The 23,110-nt window shown below is 39.0% G+C and overlaps 1 protein-coding gene across 4 annotated transcripts in view; it reads right to left on the reverse strand.

Moving 5' to 3' along the window:
- mospd2 (motile sperm domain containing 2) overlaps window positions 1-23,110 on the reverse strand; it is an 85,331-nt gene that overhangs the window by 41,475 nt on the left and 20,746 nt on the right. For all 4 annotated transcript variants that reach the window (XM_043700567.1, XM_043700566.1, XM_043700564.1 and 1 more), the window contains exons 5-8: window positions 10,276-10,430; window positions 8,777-8,837; window positions 3,660-3,698; window positions 3,443-3,567 (exon numbers count right to left, since the gene is read on the reverse strand). In XM_043700567.1, coding sequence (XP_043556502.1) covers window positions 3,443-3,567; window positions 3,660-3,698; window positions 8,777-8,837; window positions 10,276-10,430 — 380 coding nt within the window. The remainder of the gene's footprint in view (window positions 1-3,442; window positions 3,568-3,659; window positions 3,699-8,776; window positions 8,838-10,275; window positions 10,431-23,110) is intronic.

The raw sequence follows: 23,110 nt of genomic DNA on the forward strand, positions 1-23,110 counted from the left end.
GAAGAACGCCTCATCTTCTGCCTCGGAACACTTCAACCCCAGGGCATTAATGTGGATTTTAACAGTTTCCTCATTTCCCCTTCCCCCACCTCATCCTAGCTTCTAACCTCCAGAAACTCGGTCCCCTGACCTGTCCGGACTTGTCCGACCTGCCCAGCTTCTTTTCCACCTATCCACTCCACCCTCTCCTCCCTGACCGATCACCTTCATCTCCTTGCCCACTGACCTATTGTACTCTATGCCACTTTCTCCCCACCCCCCCCCTCCTCTAGCTTATCTCTCCACGCTTCAGGCTCTCTGCCTTTATTCCTGATGAAGGGCTTTTGCCCGAAACGTCGATTTTGCCTGTCCTCGGATGCTGCCTGAATTGCTGTGCTCTTCCAGCACCACTGTTCAGGAGAGATGTCAGGAAGCATTTCTGCACACAAAGGGGGACAGATTTTTGAATCTCTCTTCCACGAACTGCAGTGAATGCTGGATCAGCCGTTATTTTATCTATTTCAGATTTAAAATTTTGTTCAGCAAGGCCATTAAGGAGTAAAGGTAAAGCCAGCTATATGGATTTAGGCTATGATCTCACTGAGACACCTCTTGCAAGCCCTGTGCAAGCCAGTGAAGCATTTCAAAAAAGGAAAGCCAGGAAGAAACATCTGGATCAGCAAGAATTAATTCCACTGAAGTTGCGGAACAACGACTCCACAATCTTACAATTTTTCTCATTCATCCATGGGTATTTTTTCCATTCTGTACACGTCAGTGCATATGTGTAGTATATGGGGAGTTCATGAGGAAATTAAAATTTTAATTTTTAATGTTATAGACTGACTATTTCCAACTGTTTACCTGTAGCTACATTCTTAATTAAAACTAAGTGATTTTTAAAGTAGAAAAAGTTGGCCTGTGTTTTCTATCAATGTGGGTTTGAAAGTTAGGCAAATTGGGGAAGTTTGTGTATTTATTTAAAAATCATTAACGTTTGTGATGAGTCTAGGAATAGCTGGACTTGACTGCCAGTTAACTACCCTAGCGAGTTGTGATAAAGCTTGCAAGCTGGTCCGAGACTGGATTTGAAACAGAGGCAACAGGATTTGAGAGAGATATTATGTAATACGTGTAAAGAAAATCACTAATTTCTGTACTGTGTTTAACACATGGCAAAGGATTTCCTACAGGTGACAGAATTGCTGGCAGCCATAAAAGAAATTTCAAAATCCAGGTTGATTAACTTGTCAGGTAAACTGACATCATCAGGCAGTGTTAAAAAGGCACAAATAATTGAGGTACAAGCTCAGAATTAGATTAAATTCAAATGAGGCAGAGTACCTTAGATACCGGAAATATCAGAATCAGGTGATATTGTTCCAAATAAGGCAACTTGAATATGAGAGAATGAAATAAAAATGGAAAGACCTGTAGTTACTCTAATTCAGACGAAGATAGCAATTGCTGGAAAAACTCAGCAAGTCTGGCAGCATTGTGGACAGAAATTAGTTATCGTTTTGGGTTGACGCGAAACGTTAACTCTTATTTCTCTCCACAGATATTGCCAGACCTGTTGAGCTTTGTCCAGCAAGTTCTATCTTTGGCTCTGAAGAAAAAACTGGAGATGGAATTCCAAAGAGAATGAGAAGATGAGGAAAGGGAGCTGGGCTATGGAAATGAAATTGAAAGGACTAGAATTAAAAGAACAAGAGAAAAATAAAATGATGGAACATGAATATACATTTTAAACAGTGTTATTGAAACAGGACACATCAGATGATGCAGGCCCTGCTGGGAGTTTCAGATACATAATTTGAAGTCCAGTTTTGAAACATTTGAGGCAAAAGATGTGCAGATATTCTTTATGTCATTTGAGAAAATGGCTAGACAAACAAAGTGGGCAAGGAAGGATTGAACCTTGCTTCTGCAAAGTAGGTTGACAGGCAAATGGACAGGAAATTTATGCTTCACTGTCAGAGGTAGTTTTTTGGGATTATTATGCATAAACATGATATTATTGGCAACATACAAGTTAACACCTGAGGCACTGATAATGTAAAGGAAATGAGTCGAAGAGTGCGGCGCTAGAAAAGCATAGCTGGTCAGGCAGCATTTGAGGAGCAGGAGAATTGATGTTTCGAACATGAGCTCTTTGATCTCCAGAATCTGCAGTGCTCGCTTTCTCCCAGTTTGTACAGGAAATTGCCTGGGCAAATTCTGTGACATTTGAGATGGTTAAGCAAAGTAATTTTGACAGGTAGATAAGCACACTAGAAGGTGAAACCACAAATTAAGCTCTTTGAGGCATTACTCTTAGAGGAATTTAAAAACTCACTACCTTTTGTAAAATTTACCGCGCCTACATTAGAGGGAAGAATTCCAGTGTTATTCTTACTGTGAAGACAGTTCTAAGGTTAGAAGTTACCAGGCTGGCAAAGAAATAGAACAAAAGTAAACTCTCAAGAACCAAGAATCATTTTGGACTGATAGTATGGAAAATTGCCTATGTACTGCACACAAATAGGAAGGCAAATCCTAGTACTCTCAATGTAAAGGTGGGGCTTGTCTCTACAACAACTGTGCAGTGGTCACTCTAACTGATACTATCATGGAAGGATGTATCTGCAGCCAGCAAACTGGTAAGGATGAGGTTGAAGATGTCTTTTCTTCTTGTTGGTTCCCTCACCACTTTCAACAAACTCAATCGAGCAGCTATGTTCTTTAGAACCTGACCAGCTCAATCAGTTATGCTATTGTCAAGTCACTGTTGGTGGTTGATGTTGAAATTCTCCCACATAGAGTACATTTTGCATTCTTGTCACCTCAGTGCTTCTTCCCAAGTGTTGTTCAACATGGAGGAGTACTGAGGGAAGACAGTATGTGGTAATCAGCAGGTAGTTTCCTTGTCCATGTTTAACCTGAAACCACGAGACCTCGGAGAGTTTGGAGTCAATGCTGAGAACTCAGAGGGAACTCACACCTGACAGTATACCACAGAGCTGCCACCTCTGCCTGATCTGTCCTACCAGTTGATCAGTGATGGTGGTGTCTGAGATATTGTTTGTAAGGGATAATTTCACAAGCATGACAAGGTTGGGCTGCTGTTCGACTGGTCTGAAAGGCTGCTCTCCCCATTTTACCACTAGACCCCAGATGTTAGTAAGGAGGACTTTGCAGGATCAAAAGGGCTGCTTCTGTTGTCTTTTCTGGTGCCTAGGTTGATGCTAGGTGGTCTGTCCGGTTTTGTTTTTTTGTTGAGACTTTGTAGCAATTGATACAACTGAGTGGCCTGCTAGGCCATTTCAGAGGGAAATTGAAAGTGAATAACGTTATTATGCCTCCGCAGGCCAGACCAGGTAAGGATGGCAGATTTCCTTCCCTGAAGGACATCAGTGATTATTCTTCGACTGACATATTGAAGTGGTGGACACTATTTGCTCTTTACAAGAATACAACTTACAATTCCTCCCATGTGCGCTGGCAAATATTCTGTATTTATATATTCCTGTACATCAGCCTTGTGGGTAAATTTCAGCATGTTCACAGCCTCGGGTCCCAGCCATGATTTTATAATCTTCCAGGCAGCTGCAGAACAAAACAAAATCCAACAATCACAAATTTCTATTTGTCCACTGAGGTAAAGAAACTCACTACTTAAAAGAGTTAACATTCCTTACCATTCATTATCCATGGCATTTCATAGATGATCATTTTTGCTGCAACATAAAAAAAGTTTTTAACTGCAGTAAACTACAAAATAATCCTTTGAAAAGATTACATTATAAACTTTTAAGCAATATGATCAATAAGCTGAATAAATACCATCGTTAATTAGTCTGTTAGCATCAGTTTTATTTGAAACATAGCTCCTAGCTTATCAAAACATTACAGTCAAAAGCAGATCCATTATGAACCTTTCACAAATCACTCAAATGAAAATATGCAATTATGCATGGGTAACAAAGACAACCCAGGAGTTCGATTTGCACAAGCAAAATGTACCATATGTTGTGCCTTCATGTTTTGACAGATACTGCATTCCAAAGCAATCAGCCTATTTATTAAGTCAGGCTCTTGTTTTTCCACAGTAAACAAAAAGTTGCTGTTAAACTAGGATATGAAGGGTTTTATGACATGCTTTTCAAGGAGCGCTACTTCAGTACAATTCAATAAGAGATTCTGTCAGTTTGATTTATTTGGAGACAGCAGGAAAATGGAAGCCAACATGTTATACTGGGTACATTATTTCTATTTTGGTTTCTCCCCCACAGGAGTTCCCTCTAGGATGGATGTATAGCACTTGAAGACACTGCAATCCAATCAGAGATGGATTCATTCTATTATTAAAATACAGTCATTTATTCTGAGTATGTTGCAAAAGTCATAGTGGAAGAAGAGACATTGGATGAGCTAAAGAACAGATATTAGTGAGGTGGCTATGGTTAATGTTTATAAATCACCAGGACCAAATCAGAGGATACGGAGGGAGGCAAGGGTGTGGTGACACTGTCAATAATCTTTCATTTCAACTTAAATACAAAAGGACTTGTGAATACAGGAGGAATGATTAATAAGTTTGCAGACAACACCAAATTTGGTGCTGTAGTGGACAGTAAAGAAGGTTATCTCGGAGCACAGCAGGACCTTGATCAGATGGGCCGATAGACTGAGGAGTGGCAGATGGAATCTAATTTAGATAAATGGGAGATGTTGCATTTTGGTAAGGCAAATCAGGGCAGGACTTCTACACTTAACGGTAGGGTACTGGGGAGTGTTGCTGAACAAACAGACCTTAGGATATAGGTTCATTGTTCCAAGCAAATGAAGTCACTGGTAGACAGGTCAGTGAAGGTGGCATTTGCCTTTACTGGTCAGTGCATTGAGTACAAGATTTGGGATGTCACGTTGAGGCTGTACTGGACATTGGTTAGACCAATTTTGGAGTGTTACATTCAATTCCCTGCTATAGGAAACTTATTGTGAAACTTGAAAGGGTTCAGAAAAGATTTATGAGGATGTTGCCAGGGTTGGAGAGTTTGAGCTATAGGGAGAGGCTGAATAGGCTGGGGCTATTTTCTCTGGAGAGTTGGAAGCTGAGGGGTGACCTTACAAAAGTTTATAAAATCATGAGGGGCATGCATAGGGTGAACAGACAAAGTCTTTTTCCCAGGGTATGGGAGTCCAAAATTAGAGGGCATTGGTTTAAGGTGAGAGGGGAAAGATTTAAAAAAGGGACCCAAGGGGCAACTTTTGCACGCGGGGGTGGTGCAAGTGTAGAATGAGTCACCAGTAGTAGTGGAGGAGGCTGGTATAATCAAAACATTTAAAAGGCATCTGGATGGGTATATGAATGGGAAGGTTTGGGGGATATCGACCAAATGCTGGCAAATGAGATTAGATTATTTTAAGATACCTGGTCGACATGGACAAGTTGGTCTGAAGGGTCTGTTTCCACGCTGTATAACTCTATGACTTATGACTGAAAAATAGCAAATGACACACCCTTGTTTTCAACAAGTGTTCAAGGATTAAACCCAGCAACGAAAGGTCAGTCAATTTAAACCTTAGCAATTGGAAAGCTTTAGAATAATCAACTACTTTGGACAAATGTGGATGAACTAAGAAAAGCCAGCATAGAGTTGTTACAGGTAAATTGTGCTTGACCAATTTGATTGAGTTTTTGGATACAGTAACAGAGTAAGCTCAAGAGGACTTATGGTGCATGTGGACTTCCAAAATGTATTTGACAAAGTAAAAAACAAACAGGCTTGCTAGCAAAGCTGAATTTGCTGAAATAAATCGGACAGTAGCAACATGGATAAGGAGTGGCTGAGTGACAGGAAAGAGGAGCAGTTGAGAATGGCTGTTTTTCAGAAAGAAGGTAAATATATAATGGGTTTCCCAGGAGTCACTATTAAGATGGTCGCTTCTCATACATCTGTGTTAATGACCTTGACTTCAGCGTTCAGGGCATAATTTCAAAATTTGCACAACAAAACCTGTAAGTATTGTGAAGTGAAGACAGCGACATACTCCAAGAGGACAGAAACAGCTTGGTGAATAGACACACATGACAGATGTAATCTATCACTGAGAAGTGTGGTGTGATACACATTGGGGTCAGAAGAATGAGAGGAGGTAATATAATATAGAACAGAGAACCATTGGCATAGGGGATAATGGCACAAAAATCATTGACGGTGGTAGGGAAATTTGAGAAAGTGATTTATAAGGGATATGGGAGAAAGACCCTGATTTTGGCCAGGATTGAGGGAATGTCTGGCATGACAAAAATGTTCAATGACATTGCAAATCATACATCCTTTTCCTCTGAACCGATAATCTCTCATTTTTGCAGGGGAGAAACTCGGGGAAGGCTACATTTCACGCACACATAATTCTCAAAGATAGCTGGCCATTTAAATGACTGGATGCCTCCAATAATATGGGACTTTAGAAAACCCTCATGATAGAAACCCAGAGTGTGGAAAATAGGCCAGGTAAGAACAGGTCTGTTCTCAATATATTTCTTTTGAATAATCAGGGAATTACTTTAGTCATTAGACTTAAGTCAATAGTTAGAGGGACAGATAGGTGGTTTTGTGGGAACGAGAGACTCATGATTGGTGTGTTGCCTCCCATGTGCCAGGGTTCATGATGTCTCTGATCATGTTTTCGGGATCCTTGAAGGGGAGGGGGAGCAGCTCCAAGTCGTGGTCCATATAGGTACCAACGATATAGGTAGGAATAAAGGTAGGGATCGAAGACAGAAATTCAGGAAGTTAGAACGAGAACAAACAGAGTTGTTATCTCTGGTTTGTTGCCCATGCCACATGCTCGTGAAGCAAGGAGTAGGGAGAGAGCGGAGCTGAATACATGGCTGCAGGGATGGTGCAGGAAGAAGGGTTTTGGATTCTTGGATAATTGGAACTCTTTCTGAGGAAGGTGGGACCTCTACAAACAGGATTTTCTTTACCTGAACCAGAGGGGTATAATATCCTGGGGGGAAATTTGCTAATGCTTTTCAGGCGGGTTTAAACTAATGAAGCAAGGGATGGGAACCTGAATTGTCGTTAGTGTACAGGAGGTTGAGAGTAGTGAGGTCAAAGATAGGTTTACAAGGACGTAAGGGGGCATCGTCAATCAGGATGTTGGTTTGAAATGTGCACACATCAATGCCAGGAGTATCCGGAATAAGGTGGGTGAACTTGCAGCATGGGTTGGTAACTGGGATTTCAATATTGTGGCTATTTCAGAGACATGCCTAGAGGTCTAGATTAGTATGGAGATCAAAAATTATGGAGAGAAGAAAGGTGTGGTTGAGAAACACATCAGCCATGATAAAATGGCAGACCAGACACGATGACTTGAAAGACTTAATTCTGCTCTGATATCGAATGATTTCAAAGAGGTAAGGGGACAGTTTGATTGATTTCTTATAAGTAGTTCAAAGAAACAGCTACCTCAGGAGAAGAGTCTAGTTTGTGAAACTTTCAAGCCAAGGGAGTTGGTTCTTTCTACTCCAATCTCTTTGAAATAAAGGGTAAAATTCCATTTGCCTTCACTTTTAGCCACTGATCTTGAATGCTCACTTTTTGTGATTTATGTACAAGGACCACCAAATTCCTTCGTGCTGCACATGTGCAGTCTTGCTCCATTAAAGTAATATTCAGCTCTTCAATTATTCCTGCTAAAGTTTACCCACACTATATTCAATCTGCCAATTTTTTATCCACTCACTTAAGCTGTCTTTATTCCTCTGTGGATACAGTGGCTTTCCTACCAACTTCTTTTTGCCATCCACAAACTTGGTGATAGTGCTTTCCTCATCCAACCCATTCAGATATACTGTTAACAACTGCAGTCCCAGCACTGATCTCTGTGCCACTCCCCTAGTCACAGGTTGCAATTATGAATGTGCCTCATTTATCCTAAATCCATCTTCTACTGGTTAGCCAATTCTCTAATTAGTCATGCTAATATACTACCCCTAATTATGTGGACTTTATCTTATCAACTAGCTTATTTGCAATTTCTTATCAAAATCCTTTTGGATTTCCAACTACATGATATATATTACCAGATCCCCTTTACCCATCCTGCTAGTTTCATCCTCAAAAGCATTCTAATAAATATGACAGGCCTGATTTCCCTTACATAAAGCCATTCTGACTCTATATGATTAGATTATGTAATCCTAAACACTCTCCTATTAACCCTTTATAATAGACTAACTTTTTGCAATGACAGGTAATAAGCCAATTGGCCTTTAGTTACCCATTTTTGACACTACCATTTTCAATAAGGGCTTTCCATTTGCTGTCATTCAATTTTCTGTGATTCTCCTGAATCTAAGAATTATTTGAAGATTACTATCAATGCATCCACCATTTCTGTAGCCACTTCCTTTAAAATCCTAAAACGTAATCCATCAGGACCAGAGACTTCTCGGTCTTTAGCCCCATAATTTGCCTAGTAAATTTGCTCGAGTGATGGATATTGTATTCCTTTTTAACATCATACCCCATCCCCTTTCTCCTTTAGCCCCTAAAAGGATTTTGGAATGCTAGAATCTTCTATCATGAAGAGTATATTCTCAACTCCTTGTACATTACTGTACTAGACCATAAAGTGGTTAACATTGATATAAACAAAAGTTCATGATTTGATATTCAATAATTTAAACTGGCAAGCATAAATGAGCTATGACTGATGATCTCATCTCAAATTACAAGAAAGGTGATACCAGATCAATGAATTGGTACCAAGAAACAGGGAAATGAACTGTACTTACAAAGGTACTTAGGATAATAGATCTTAAAGCAGTTGATGATGAACTTCACAAAGTCCAGATCCTAGAATTTAAAAAAAAAATGTATAAATAAAATGGGATTTGATTGTGTCATGGAAAATGCCATGTAGCATAACAATAAAAACAAGCTTTCAAACATGCTTGCAATTCTACTTGTAGAACACCAAGCAGATTCACTGCCCATCTACCAACAAACTCCAAAACCCACAACTATTTAACAAGACTACTGAAATTTAGAATTAGTGATCTGAAGATTTTCAACCTGATCTTTCAGCTGCTGCTTAACAAGTACATGTTTTGGATGAATGATGACAACAAAACCAAAAGACTGAGAGGTAAAACAACTTATGGGCAAAGCAATTAGCAAGACCATGTAAGTATGGTTATAAGAAACTACTTGTAAAATCAAACAAAACCAGAGGTGCTGGACATAACTACTTTGGGATGAATTGGGGAAAACAAAACAAGCAAATTTTGCCCTTCTTATCAGTTCCATCCACAGAGTTGGGACGGCCAAGAGACAGAATAGAAACCAAAATTCTTCTGAATGGTATGCCAGCTTTGTATAAATCAAGCAATGTGCAATTATGTTTAATTCTGATGCTAGAATTCAATTTCTGTTTTTTAGAAAGTTACGTATGCCCACTAGATTAATAAAGGCATGGAAACACTTAGTATAATGGGAATATCTGCATTTAGGGTTTGCTTTTTACTAGTGTAATGCACATAGCTAAGTCCCACAAACAGCCAATGTGAAGATGACCAGTTTTGTTGACTAAGGGATAAATATTGACCAGTAAACTAGAATTCTCGTTCTTCAAAACAGTATTATAGGATTCTCAATTCCAACAGAAAAGGGTAGATGTGGCTTTAATTTAATATCTCAATCAAAAGAGAAGATTTACAACCATGCCACATATTTTCAGACTCCTAGGTTTATGGCCTTAAATCTTTGGAGCACAACCTTTAACTCAAAAAGAAATATGGTAACATTGAGCCAAAGTTGACATCTTAACTCAACGAATTGGTTAAGCTATTTGATGTTGCAGAATACAAATTTCCTCTGTCTTTCCATACTAATAAAAAGAATCAACAATAAGCTGACAAACTAGAATCAAATGTGCTCTAAACAGCGATAACATTCTTTCTCTTGTAAGAAAAGCACCCTCACTTGCCATCTCAGCAGGATCGCATTACTTAAGAACCCTATGTTGAGCAGTAAATCAAGGTGCAACACAATGCCAATAATTAATTTTTAACTTTAAAGAACAGTTCGGAAATCAATAAGTGGTTTGAATTCTAAAAAAATTTCATAACATTTCATGTCAAATTATTAATGAATTTATCAAGTCATTAATAGATAATTAAGTGAATTTGACACAGCTAAGAGAGATATAACCCAAGAGACAAAAAAAATCTCCAAAGTAATCTGTAAGTAAATAGTTTTTTGATACAGAAGGAAAGGGATAAAGAAATCTTACTATATTGCTTAATCCAGTTTCAGTCAGATCAAACACCACTGTCAGAGGTTTTCCTTGCTCTCTTTTGGCGTAACGTTCTAACCAGAAGGCTACATACTTCTTTTTATCCAAAGCTGTCTTTGCATCCTTGACATGCAATTTTACTCGAAACCAAACTACAAGACAGTAGAGAATAAGATGAAGAACTCTTAATTGATTATAGCTGCATGAATCAAGTCAATATCAATGTTATTTGCTATTGTGTCACTGAATTTTGGGAGCAATATTGTTCACTCTTCAAAGGAGCCACATAAATAGCTCATTTAAAATAGAAGTAAAATCTCACCCTTTGGCTTTTCTTTGTTTATGTATTTTATCACGCACACCATCAACCAAAATAATTGCCTGGAAGGACTTCAGGGAAATGGCTATCAACAAAAAATGGTTATCAACAAGCAAAAAAGATGCATTTCCACAGTGCCACTTAAGTTCAAAATTGGTTCAATATCCTTGCAAGACGATGCTGAGTAACTCCTGCAAATGGCAATATTTAGTTTGACAGATAGAAAAGACAACATAAAGTCTGACTTTGCCAGAGAAATGACGATGAAGTCATTCATGCTCATTATTATTGAGTAAATCAAAACAGCAAATTCCCACATCTCGTATACAAATAAATGGTAAATTTAATCATTTAACAAGTAAGTTAGGGACATCAAGGTGACCCAGTGGTTAGCACTGCTGCCTCACAGCACCAAGGACCTGAGTTCAATTCCAGCTGTGTGGAGTTTGCACATTTTCCCTGTGTCTGCATGGGTTTCCTCCTACAACCCAAAGATATGCAGTTTGGTGGATTGACCATAGGTTAGCCATGGGAAGTGCAGGACTACAGTGTTAGCATAGGGGGCGTGGGATGCTCATCAAAGGGTCAGTGTGGACTCCATGGGCCGAATAGCCTGCTTCCACACTGTAGGGACTCTATGATAATGTACAATTTTGCTTTGCCCTGCTCTATGAATAGCTTCACTGGTACCTTACCAAAGGTTTCAGCTTTCAAAGACATGAAGGTCATGACAATAGTGTACACACAAACACACAAAGTAAATATTTAAATTTAAGTTAATTTTTAAAATTTTAATCAGTTATAATTACTATCAAATAACCTTGTCATTGAAAGTTGGCTATGAGTGATACAGATGTACAGCACGGAAACAGACCCTTCGGTTCAACACCCCCATGCCGACCAGATATCCTAACCTAATCTAGTCCCATTTGCCAGCACTTTGCCCATATACCCATAAACCATTCCTATTCGTACATCTATTCAGATGCCTTTTAAATTTTGTAATTGTACCAGCCTCCATCACTTCCTCTGGCAGCTCATTCCATACGCGCAAAAGTTGTCCCTTAGGTCCCTTTTAAATCTTACCCATCTCATCCTAAACCTATGGCCTCTAGTTCTGGACTGCTCCACCCTGGGGAAAAGACGTTGGCTATTTACCTCATGCCCCTGATGATTTTAGAAACCTCTATAAGGTCACCCCTCAGCCTCCAACACTCCAGGGAAAACAGCCCCAGCCCATTCAGCCTCTCCCTATAGCTCAAACACTCCAAACCCGATCTAGACCCCGTTATACTGAGGTAACCTTCTTCGTTGTCGACCACAACTTCAATTTTGGTGTCATCTGCAAACTTACTAACTATACCTCTTATGTTCACATCCAAATCATTTATATAAATGACGAAAAGCTGTGGATCCAGCACTGATCCTTGTGGCACACCCACTAGTCACAGGCCCCCAGTCTGAAAAGCAATCCTCCATCACCACCCTCCGTCTTCTACCTTCAAGCCAGCTCTGCATGCAGTTAGCTAGTTCTCCCTTTATGATCTAATCTTGCTAACCAGTCTACTATGAGGAACCTTGTTGAACGCCTTACAGAAGTCCATATAGATCACACTAACTGTTCTGCCCTCATCAATCCTCTTTTACCTCTCAAAAACCCAATCAAGTTAGTGAAACATGATTTCCCATGCACAAAGACATGTTGACTATGCCTAATCAATCCTTGCCTTTTCAAATACGTGTAAATCTTGTCCATCAGGATTCCCTCCAACAACTTCCTCACCATCGATGTCAGATTCACCAGTCTATAGTTCCCTGGCTTTTCTTACCACCTTTCTTAAATGTTAGTCAACCTGTGGCTATCGATGCTACAACTATCTCAGCAAGAGGCCCAGCAATCACTTCCCTAGCTTCCCATAGAGTTCTAGGGTACACCTGATCAGATCCTGTGGATTTGTGTTTTAAGACATCCAGCATCTTTCAGCAACATTTTTCAGGATGGCTCCTTGGATGCTGTCTGAACTGCTGGGCTCTTCCAGCACCACTAATCCAGAATCTGGTTTCCAGCATCTGCAGTCATTGTTTTTACCATCTATTTCCTCACATTCTATATCTTCCATCTCCTTCTCCACAGTAAGTACTGTTGAAAAATGCTAGTTTAGTGTCTTCCCCATCTTCTGTGGTTCCACACATAGGCTGTCTTATTGATCTTGGAGATGCCCTAATCTCTTGAGTTACCCTTTTGTCCTTAATGTATTTATAAAATCCCTTTGGATTCTCTTTCACCCTATTGGCAAAAACTCTTATGTCTTGTTTTTGCCCGGATTTCCCTCAAGTATACTCCTACTGCTTTTATACTTTTCTAAGGATTCACTTGTTCTCTGTTGTCTATACCTGACACATGCTCCCTTTTGTCTTGACCAAAATTTCAATTGCTCTTGTTCTTGGAGTCTAGTGGCTTATCCCTTCAGATTTGCATTATTGTTAAAGATTGAGAAAAAACAATGTTTATTCTTTTCCTTTTGTTTTATCTCTCAATTCCATCTTGCTTTGTATTTCTCTATTTTATTTTCTGTAGATTTTACAAAATTCACATCCTGGTTAAGGTTCTGCATGTGTCACTGTAGGTTCTTGGAATGCGTTGGTTGCCGTCCTCATGAATATCACAGAACCCCCAGTGGGCACTAGACAAAAATCTATTTTTAATTACTGCAAAAAGCTGTGAAAAAAAAACATGAAAAATCTGTGGGCACCTGTAGACATAATATACAGCAAGCATAATTCCTTTGCCATTGACTGCAAAATCCAGCCTTAGTGCCTTGCTTACACAACACCAAATTTCTTTCGGAGAAGTGCCTTGAAACAAATATTGCAAGAATGAGACAAATTGTGTAATGAGTCTATTGAAATTAATGGGTCACTGGGTAAATTTATACTAAATGTTTTCAGTATCAACATTCTCAGCCCTGAGGGATTTAGTGTGCTTTGCCAGTAAGATCTGCAAAGTTTCTTAATCACTTGTATTTGCCATTCAAATCTATCTACAGATTCAGGAAGACTAGTCAGGAAACATGCTAGAAGTTAATTATGTTGACCCTCATTAAAGCAAAATAAATGAGGCACATGCAGTAGATTGCTCAAAAGCGCTGCAGGACATGACCTACAACCTGAGTTTGTTAACCTTTAAACAATGAGAGTCATCATTGAACTCCAAGTACAGCAGTCAAATCTTATGAACAAAGCAGAAGTGGATTTGAAGCAATTGTTTCCCAATATTACATTACCACTACAAAAAAATTTAAAAACATTTTCTATTCACACATACACAGGAAAATATTTTACTTCAAGGGCTTCACTTTTTGGTTAATAAAAGGAGGTAGTTGTGTAACAGTTATTGCTCTTACTCCATACTACCAGACCCAGCATTAGCCTTTTTGGCATCCAGGTAGCTTCATGCAGAGGTCTGCTCGTCACTTCAAAATATTAAATGTGAGTGGTAACAGGATCAGATGTTCAACATATAACATCTCAAAACAAAAGTACTCAGATAATCCAGCACACATGACTTTTGAAAACAACTATAGTTCCTCTCATGAGGATAGAATATGTTAAAGCTAATAAAGTCGTTTCGAAGAGTACAATTGTACAAGTGGTCTCCAATTTCAGCATAACAAAGACCCCCTCCAAAAAAATCTACTAATGACTAGATAATCTATTTCAACGACATCGATTGAGAGAAAATATTGACCATGACAACAGAAACATATCTCCTGCAATACTTCAAATTAGTGCTCTGGGATGATTCACAATGACCCAAGAGGGCAAATAAGATCTTGGTTTTCCATCGTATTTGAAAGCTGTCTTCTCCAAAATTGCAGCACTCCCTCAGTACTGGTACAGAGGGTCAAATTAGATTTTTTTGCAAGTGAACCCACTATCATCTTAATCAAAAGGTAAGCATGCTATAGTTATGATAACATATGAATTGAAAGGAAATCCAAGGATAATGAAACTACTTAAAGAATGTTATTTACATTTCCTGCCGAAGAATAAAATTGGAAACTCTCTCGTCACATTATCGGCTTTGTCAATGTACAAAGTCAGTGACAAAGGAGCATAAATGATCAATATTCTTGGCAGGAAAATGATTTTAGTGTATTCCAAGTCCACAATGTAATTTGGCGAGGAATCCTTACTGTAGTGGAATACAATCTGCTGATTCCAGAAAGATCTATGCACAATTATGAAACATGCAAACTTAAGACTGATTTATGTTACATTTTCCAATAATCTCTCAGCATCGCTGCCTGCAAAAGGGGTGCTTAGAGCCAGCAATTTTCACATTCATTTGGTACGTAACTACTTTAAATATTTAAATGCATCTTCCCCAAGTCCCTCACTAGAATAAAATTGCCAAAGCAGAAGCTGTCTTTGTATTTCAGTAATTAGGTTGAAAACTCCACGAGCTAATTGTGGTAGACTCAGATTCATCTCTGAGCATTCAGACATCAGACACAATCACAGACGCCCTCCTAAATTAATAAATTCTAAGGACGTCTGCTTGCCCAATATAGACACTATTGGACATATGCAATTTGTTTGCAGGTTGGCAAGTCCTGGATGTAGGTTTGCTCACTGAACTGGAAGGTTAATTTCCAGACGTTTCGTCACCCTACTAGGTAACATCTTCAGTGGGCCTCCAGGCAAAGCATTGCTGATAATTCCTGCTTTCTATTGGTGTTTAGGTTTCTTTGGGTTGGTGATGTCATTTCCTGTACTTTTTCTCAGGGGTAGAAGATGGGGTCTAACTCTACGTGCTTGTTGACAGTTGGAATGCTATGCTTCTAGGTATTCTCGTGCATGTCTCTGTTTGGCTTGTCCTCGGATGGATGTGTTGTCCCAGTCAAAGTGGAGTTCTTCCTCAATGATACTAGTGAGAGAGGGCCATGTCGTTTTGTGGCTAGTTGGTATTCATGTATTCTGGTGGCTAGTTTTCTACCTATTTGTCCAATGTAGTGTTTGTTACAGTTGTTGCACAGTATTTTGTAAATTACATTAGTTTTGCCTGTTGTCTGTATAGGGTCTCTCAAGTTCATTAGCTGCTGTTTTAGTGTGCTGGTGGGTTTGTGGGCTACCATGATGCCAAGGGACTGAGTAATCTGGCAGTCATTTCAGAGATGTTTTTGATGTAGAGTGTGTCTGGGGTTTCTGGATGTGTTTTGTCTGTTTATTTGAATTTGTTGTTGAGAAATCAGTGGACTGTGTTCATTGGGTACTCATTCTTTTTGAATACACGATACAGGTCATTTTCCTCTGCTCTGCGTAGTTCCTCTGTGCTGCAGTGTGTGTTAACTCATTGAAATAATGTTCTGATGCAGCTTCGTTTGTGTTGGGATAATTGCTTCTGTATTTCAATATTTGGTCCGTATTTGTTGTTTTCCTGTAGACACCAGTTTGAAGTTCCCCATTGGCTGTTCGCTCTATTGTGACATCTAGGAATGGCAGTTTGTTGTTTTCCTCTTCTTTAGTGAATTGTATGCCAGTAATGGTATTATTGATGGTCTTGAAGGTTTCCTCTAATTTGTTTCAGTTAGCGATGACAGAGGTGTCATCCAAGTAGTGCACCCAAAGTTTGGGTTGGACTATTGGCAGACCTGTTTGTTAGAGTCTACATTACTGCCTCTGCTAAGAGCCCTGATAACAAACCCAAACAAGCAGACAAAACACATCCAGAAACCCTAGACATTCTCCCCTACATCAAAGGCATTGTGGAAATGACTGCCAGACTACTCAGATCCATTGGCTTCATGGTAGCCCACAAACCCACCAGCGCAGTAAAACAGCAGCTAATGAACTTGAGAGACCCTATATAGGCAACAAGCAAAACTAATGTCATTTATAAAATACCGTACAAGGACTGTAACAAACACTATATTGGACAAACAGGCAGAAAATTAGCCACCAGGATACATGAACATCAACTCGCCACAAAATGACATGACCCTCTCATTAATATCCTTACATACAGATAAGGAAGGACACCACTTTGACTGGGACAACACATCCATCCTAGGACAAGCCAAACAGAGACACACATGAGAATTCCTAGAAGCATGACATTCCAACCGGAACTCTCAAGAAAGAGTTAGATCCCATCTACCACTCCCTGAGAAAAAGAACAGGAAATGACATCACCATAGGAAATGATATCTCCAACCCAAAGAAACCCAAACACATAAATAGAAAGCAGAAATTATCAGCAATGCTTCGCCCGGAGACCCACTGAAGAGGTTACCTAGTAGGGTGACAAAACATCTGGAAATGAACCTTCCAGCTCAGCGAGCAAATTTACATCCAGAACCTCAACCTGAGCTACAAACCTTTTCAAAACTTGCTAAGGTTGGCAAGGTGTTTAACTGTTTCACCTATGGTCTGGCTAGAGTTTAACTAAAGCTCAGTAATTTATTGGATAAGTTAATGGATTACTTTTCTATGCACATTAACAAGGAGCATCTTATATGTTAAAGCATTCATTTTCAGCAACTGTGTCATAAAATGTGGATAAAATGTTAATACCTTAAAATAAGTGACTACAGCCCCACTGGAGTGGGGGGTTAGAGGAGAGAGGACCTGGTGACAGAGAATATAACAAGTTAAAAGAGAAGGAATGAGAATAGGTTCACAATCTGAAAATGCTGAAATCAATATTAAATCCAGAAGGTTGTAAAGTGCCTCGTCTGAAGAGATGTTGTTCCTCCAGTTTGTGCTGTGATTGACTAGAGCATGCAGAGGAACAATTTTGTGCGCATGCTAGCAGGGTGAGGTGTTAAAATGACTGGGCTATTCTCTCTTTTCCTTTATCTGTGTTATATCTACTTGGATAATGCCATTTTCCAAAACAGCACTGCTGATATGGCTTCTTTCTTCCATAACAACGGTTTCCCACCCAGTGTGGTTGGCAGGGCCCTCAATCACATCTGACCTATCACCCGTCTTTCTACCCTTGCCCCTTCCCATCACTCTCAACAGTATAAACTGGTCCCCCTTGTCTTCACTTTTCAACCTACCTGCCTTGGCATTCAAAGGGCCATCCTCTGCCATTTCAGACAACCCCAGCAGAATGACACCACCAAACACATCTTACCCTCAAACCCCTGTTTGCACTTTGCAGGAACCATTCCCTCCGGAACCCCCTAGCCTGTTCCTCGACTAGCAACATCAGCGCGCCCCCCCCCCCCCCAATGCTCACCATTGAAGGGCCTTAACAGTCTTTCCAGGTGAACCAGAATTTCACTTGTACCTCCTCCAATCTGCCCGATTGCATTCGCTGCATTCAACGTGGCCTACTCTACATTGGAGAAACCAAATTCTGGGTGACTGCTTTACAGAACACCTCTGGTCCGTGCACAAGCATGACCCAGACCTTCCCACAGCTGGTCATTTTAACACAGCCCCCTATTCACACGCCTAGTTGAATGTCCTTGGTATGCTATGGTGTTCCAGTGAATCACAGCACAAACTGGAGGAACAACATCTCTTCAGACAAGGAATTTTACAAACTTCTGGACTTAATACTGTGTTCAGCATTTTCAGATGCTGAACCCACTCCCACTCTTTTCCTTTCTTTTAGCTTTACTACTTGTATTCTGCAATATGTCTTCTTGCCTCCTCCCCATAATCCAGTGGAGCTGTTCTTTTTCCCCCGTCTGGTACTTAGACATACCATTCTTTTGCCATTCTCACATCCTGATCACTTAATGTGCACTACCTACACTCTTTCTCCCCCAGCACTCCACTCCATCCCACCCCTGCACCCCTACCCCCAGCTATTGCATAAATATTAATCCCTCCATACTTCACATTAGCTCTGAAGAGTCATCGCAACTCAGGCCACACTCTAGTCTGCCTGAAACTCATTGAGTTCCAGAATAAGGAGTTGACCCCATTGGAGTGTTGCTGACTGGCACATTCCAAGGTCCAGGACTGTGTGCTGAGGGACTCACTACAGTTTGGGGTAGCTGCCACCAAGGCACAGTCGGGAAAGATCACTGTCTGAGGCAGGCATGGAGAAGCTTTTTACATTGGAAAGCCACTTTTATTTAACTGAGATCCTATTAGGCTGCATACTGAGAATTTAACAAGTATGACAAAATTTCATACTTTTGTTGATATATTTACAAAATTTTAATTAAAGCCTGCTATTATATGAGGACTTTAAACAAGTAAAAATTCAAAGACATTTATTTATTACTTAGACAATAAATCATTTAATTACTTTGCGATTGCTTATTGTGAGATAGGAATCAGATATTTGGTTCCAACATGGTTAACCATATCTTTAACTGGTCCTCCAACTGAATATCCATTATCTGAGATCTCAAGCGCATTTTAATTTGTGTCACATATGAAAATGTTGATTCATAAAAATAGGTTGTACTAAAACAAGACAGCATTCGACAAGCATGTTGATGTAGACATTGGTATTCAATGGTATTTTTCCATATTTCAATGGGATCCTTCTTTAAAAGAAAATAGAGACTTCAGAATATTATCTTCTGAGAATACAATCAATTCCATCTGTAAGTCATCAGGTGCTTTGGAGGTATCAACCAGGTGTGGTTAAAATGCTAGTTTTGGTGTGGGATCATGTTTCTCAAAATCTGCAAACCTTTCATTGTATTTTTCAATCAGGGAGTCTAGAACAGCTGTATATTCTTTCACGTTGGATTTCCTAAATGAAATGTTCGTATCCTGTTCATTAGTTACCTTTGCCAGTTCAAGTGTTCAGCTGGAAGTTCCGAACCGGTAAGGAGAGTTTTGAAAAAGTCAGCTTTTTCCAAAATGCCTGGATTTTAGCCACATAGTATATATAGATTTAGTTTTATATTGCAATAAAATTTCAGATCATTTTGCTTTGACATTACCTCACAAAAATGCAGTATTACTGCAGAAATCCTTTGATAATTCACATGGTTCAATTATTCCTCAAAAAATCTTGTCATTTGTTTTCACAAAGATACAAGATTTACAAGTTTTGTTCTTGTGACAACCAGTGCATTTTAGAATGATACGGCAGATCCACACAATGTTTTACCATCAAACAGAAGCATGTTGCAAAATTGGTGATGCCATGATACATTTGCTCAGATTTCGCTTACAATACCTATAACTTTCTTTAGTGTGCCATTTAAAACAGTAGATTTGGGAAAGCGATTCTGTTGATGCAAAGGCAATGAAAGGAAATCCAAGTATCTGAATCTGGCAATGCTTTTTGTAATAAGGCAACAGGTCCTTCATGTTTTCCTCTCATGGAAGGTGCACCATCTGTACATGCACTTAGTAAATTGCATAAGTTCAGTTTTATTTTACTGTATGTTTGTTTGAAGATAGAGAAGATGTCAACTTCATAGTATTCGCCGTAAGGGTACCCAAAGCCAATAACTCCTTGTGGCCATGAAAATCTGCATTTATAACACGAATAAAAATAACACCTGCGCTGAGTCAGGAATGTCAGTGGATACATTCAAGGCAATTGAATAATAAATGCCTTCGCTTTGGCATATTGTATGAAGTTGTTCCGTTATATGGAGGGCTAATTCACTTTGCCGATCAGTTATGGTCCTATTTGAGAGAGGCAGTTGTTTGTACTTATTAACCTTATCTCAATTTAAACATCCTCAAACTTAAACAATGCATTCTTTTATGATCCTCAAATGGCTTACATCTTCTTCCAAGTACTTTAGAAGTTGCTTCAATTATGTCATTCCCTTGTCCTGATAGAGTTTTAAATACTTGCTGCTACTGCTTTTGAGCTTTCACTTTCTTAATGGCAGACTTTCAAAGTTTTCCTTCCAGTTTGGCATAATTGTGGTTCTTATCAGTTGCATAATGTTGACATGCTTTGTATTTCTTAAATGTTGCAATTATGGCATCGCAGACCAATCATATCATTTTACCTTTCACAGCATCTACATTACACTGCAATTCCCATTCTTCATTGAATATTCTGCTTACTTCCTTTAATGTTCTTTTCTTAGTTTTTGACATGACTGGGTTACCAGTTTAAAAAAAAAATTAAATGGACACAGATTTAAAAAGATGGATTTAGTATTGCGGACAAATAGGCAGAAGGCGCAACTAGTACCCCAAAAGGCCGGGTGTTTATTTACTTGATATGCATCATGACAATGCATAGGTACAAAGATTTTTTATGAATACACTCTATTTTTTAAATTTTAAAAAATTAGCTTGTTCTCTCTTCATGTACCTGCGTTACCCACTGATCTCCAGCATTTATTTGTTCAGTACAGATACCAGCATCTGCAGTCATTTGCTCCTGACTACTGATTTTGATCAAGACCAATTTACCGCTTGGTACCAAAGTGCTCTTTTCTCAAGGCAGACAGTCAGTTGAGTGTCTGCTGTAGGTCTGAACTTTCAAATTCTGATATCAAAGGTTTTTCATGTCCTTAAAAAAAGCTTAACATCCATTTTATTGGATAATACCCTGAAATTAGTGTGGCATGGAGAGGGTTATGTTTCATAATAATTGTACATAGCTGAACAGAGCAAAAAGAAAAATAAAAAATATTAGAAAAATTTGAGTGCCAAAAAAGAATTCTACATGATCCTAAATATTACCAAGGACAATACTGTGATTCACTGGTCTCACGTCTTTTATTTTCAATTCAATAAATCAAACAGCGATTAAGAAATATGCTGAGAGCAGACACTGTGTAAAATGAATGACAGTGGTGACAATCTAAATCCACAATGTCATAGGAGAGAGGAATTAAGGTGCAATTCAGAGATCATTTACCACCTTAATAGTTAGAATGGCTATGTTTATCTTTTGAACAGAAAAGTTCAAACATCATGTTACATTAAGACCACTTAAAAACACATTTATAGCAAGTTCAACAAAGAATTGTACATGCAGTGAACTACTTTAGAAAGGAGTAACTGTATTTAAAGCCAAAAGATAATATCATAAGCTCATAACACCATACTTGAAATATGAGGTAGTCCTGAATTCACAGCCATTTCATTTGAAAAGGTGCAGAACAGTGGAATTAATGATTGCTACAGCAAAATTCTGGCACAGACATGGAGTGCAAAATGTGTGCTACAAATCTCTCTTATCTTAGTTTGCAGTTTGATCAGCCTGACAGACAAAAACTTTCATTAAAGTAATCCCTTCAATGTACTGCAATGCTCAATATTGTATCAAAGCCAGGAATGACAAATTTATTCATACAGATCAGTGTCATAAATTTGGGGCTATGAGACTCTTTGAAAGGACAGACAGGAAGGAAGGTCACAGGGTAACATTACTAATACAGGATGGAATGAATACAATAGCAAGAAATAACCTTGGATCAGAAGACACAGAATCTACTTGACTGGAGGCAAGAAATAAAAAGGAGAAGATGACACTGGTAGGAATAGTCAAAAGCTCCCTGATGTGGTGGGACAAAGTAAATCAGGAGATAATGAGAAATAATAAAGCAGTACATTAATCATGGGTTACTTTAATCTTCGTGTAGATTGGGATAGTAAGATTGGCAGAAGTAGTCGTAAGGAAGAATTCAGGAATGCATTCAGACAGTTTCCTAGACAATACTTTGCAGATCAAATCAGGGATCAGACTATTTTGGATTGATGTGTAACGAGGCAAGCTTCATAAATTATGTCAGGGTAACAGATCTCCTCAGGAACAGTGACCATAACATGGTAGAATTAGCATTCAGTTTGATAGGGAGGAATTTGGGTCAGAAACATCTGTAATTATATTTACTTAAGCTTATCACAAAGGAATGACTACAGAGCTAGCTGGTCTGGATTAGAAAATGAGTTTAGCAGTAAAGACTGGTGAGGAATGATGGCAGATGTTCAAGAAAATAGTTCATGGCTCACAGCATATATATATCCCAATGAGAAAGGCGACTTTTAGAAAGGGAATCCATTAACCCTGGTTAATCAGGGAAGATAAGGGTAGCATCAAATCAAAACAACAAATATACAAATGTGACAAAGATTGGTGGTGAACCAGAGGATTGGAAAAGTTTTAAAAAACACAACTAAAGAGGGAGAAGATAAACTTTGAGAGTAAGCTTGCAAGTAAAATCAAGATAGATAATGGACAAGGAGTTGCTTAAATATTTGAAAGAGAAGAGATGGGCCAACGTTAACACAGACCCCTTAGAGAACAAGGCTGGAAAAATAATAATGGGGAACCAAGAGCGAGCAATGGAGTTCAACGAATACTTTGCATCAGTCTTCACGGTAGAAGACACTAATAACATTCTAAAATTACTAAATAATTAAGACACAAAAGGAAGATAGGTATTTTTACAATTGCAATCATGAGAGAAAAAAGGCTAGGGAATCTAATAGGGCAAATAACCAATATATCCTATGGATCTAATGATATGCACCGTAGGTAGCAAGAGATCATGGGTGGACTTGGGAGTAATCCTCTAAGAATCCTTAGATTCTGGAAAAGTCCCATAG

Source organism: Chiloscyllium plagiosum, chromosome 12, assembly GCF_004010195.1.
Source record: "Chiloscyllium plagiosum isolate BGI_BamShark_2017 chromosome 12, ASM401019v2, whole genome shotgun sequence".
NCBI lineage: Eukaryota > Metazoa > Chordata > Chondrichthyes > Orectolobiformes > Hemiscylliidae > Chiloscyllium > Chiloscyllium plagiosum.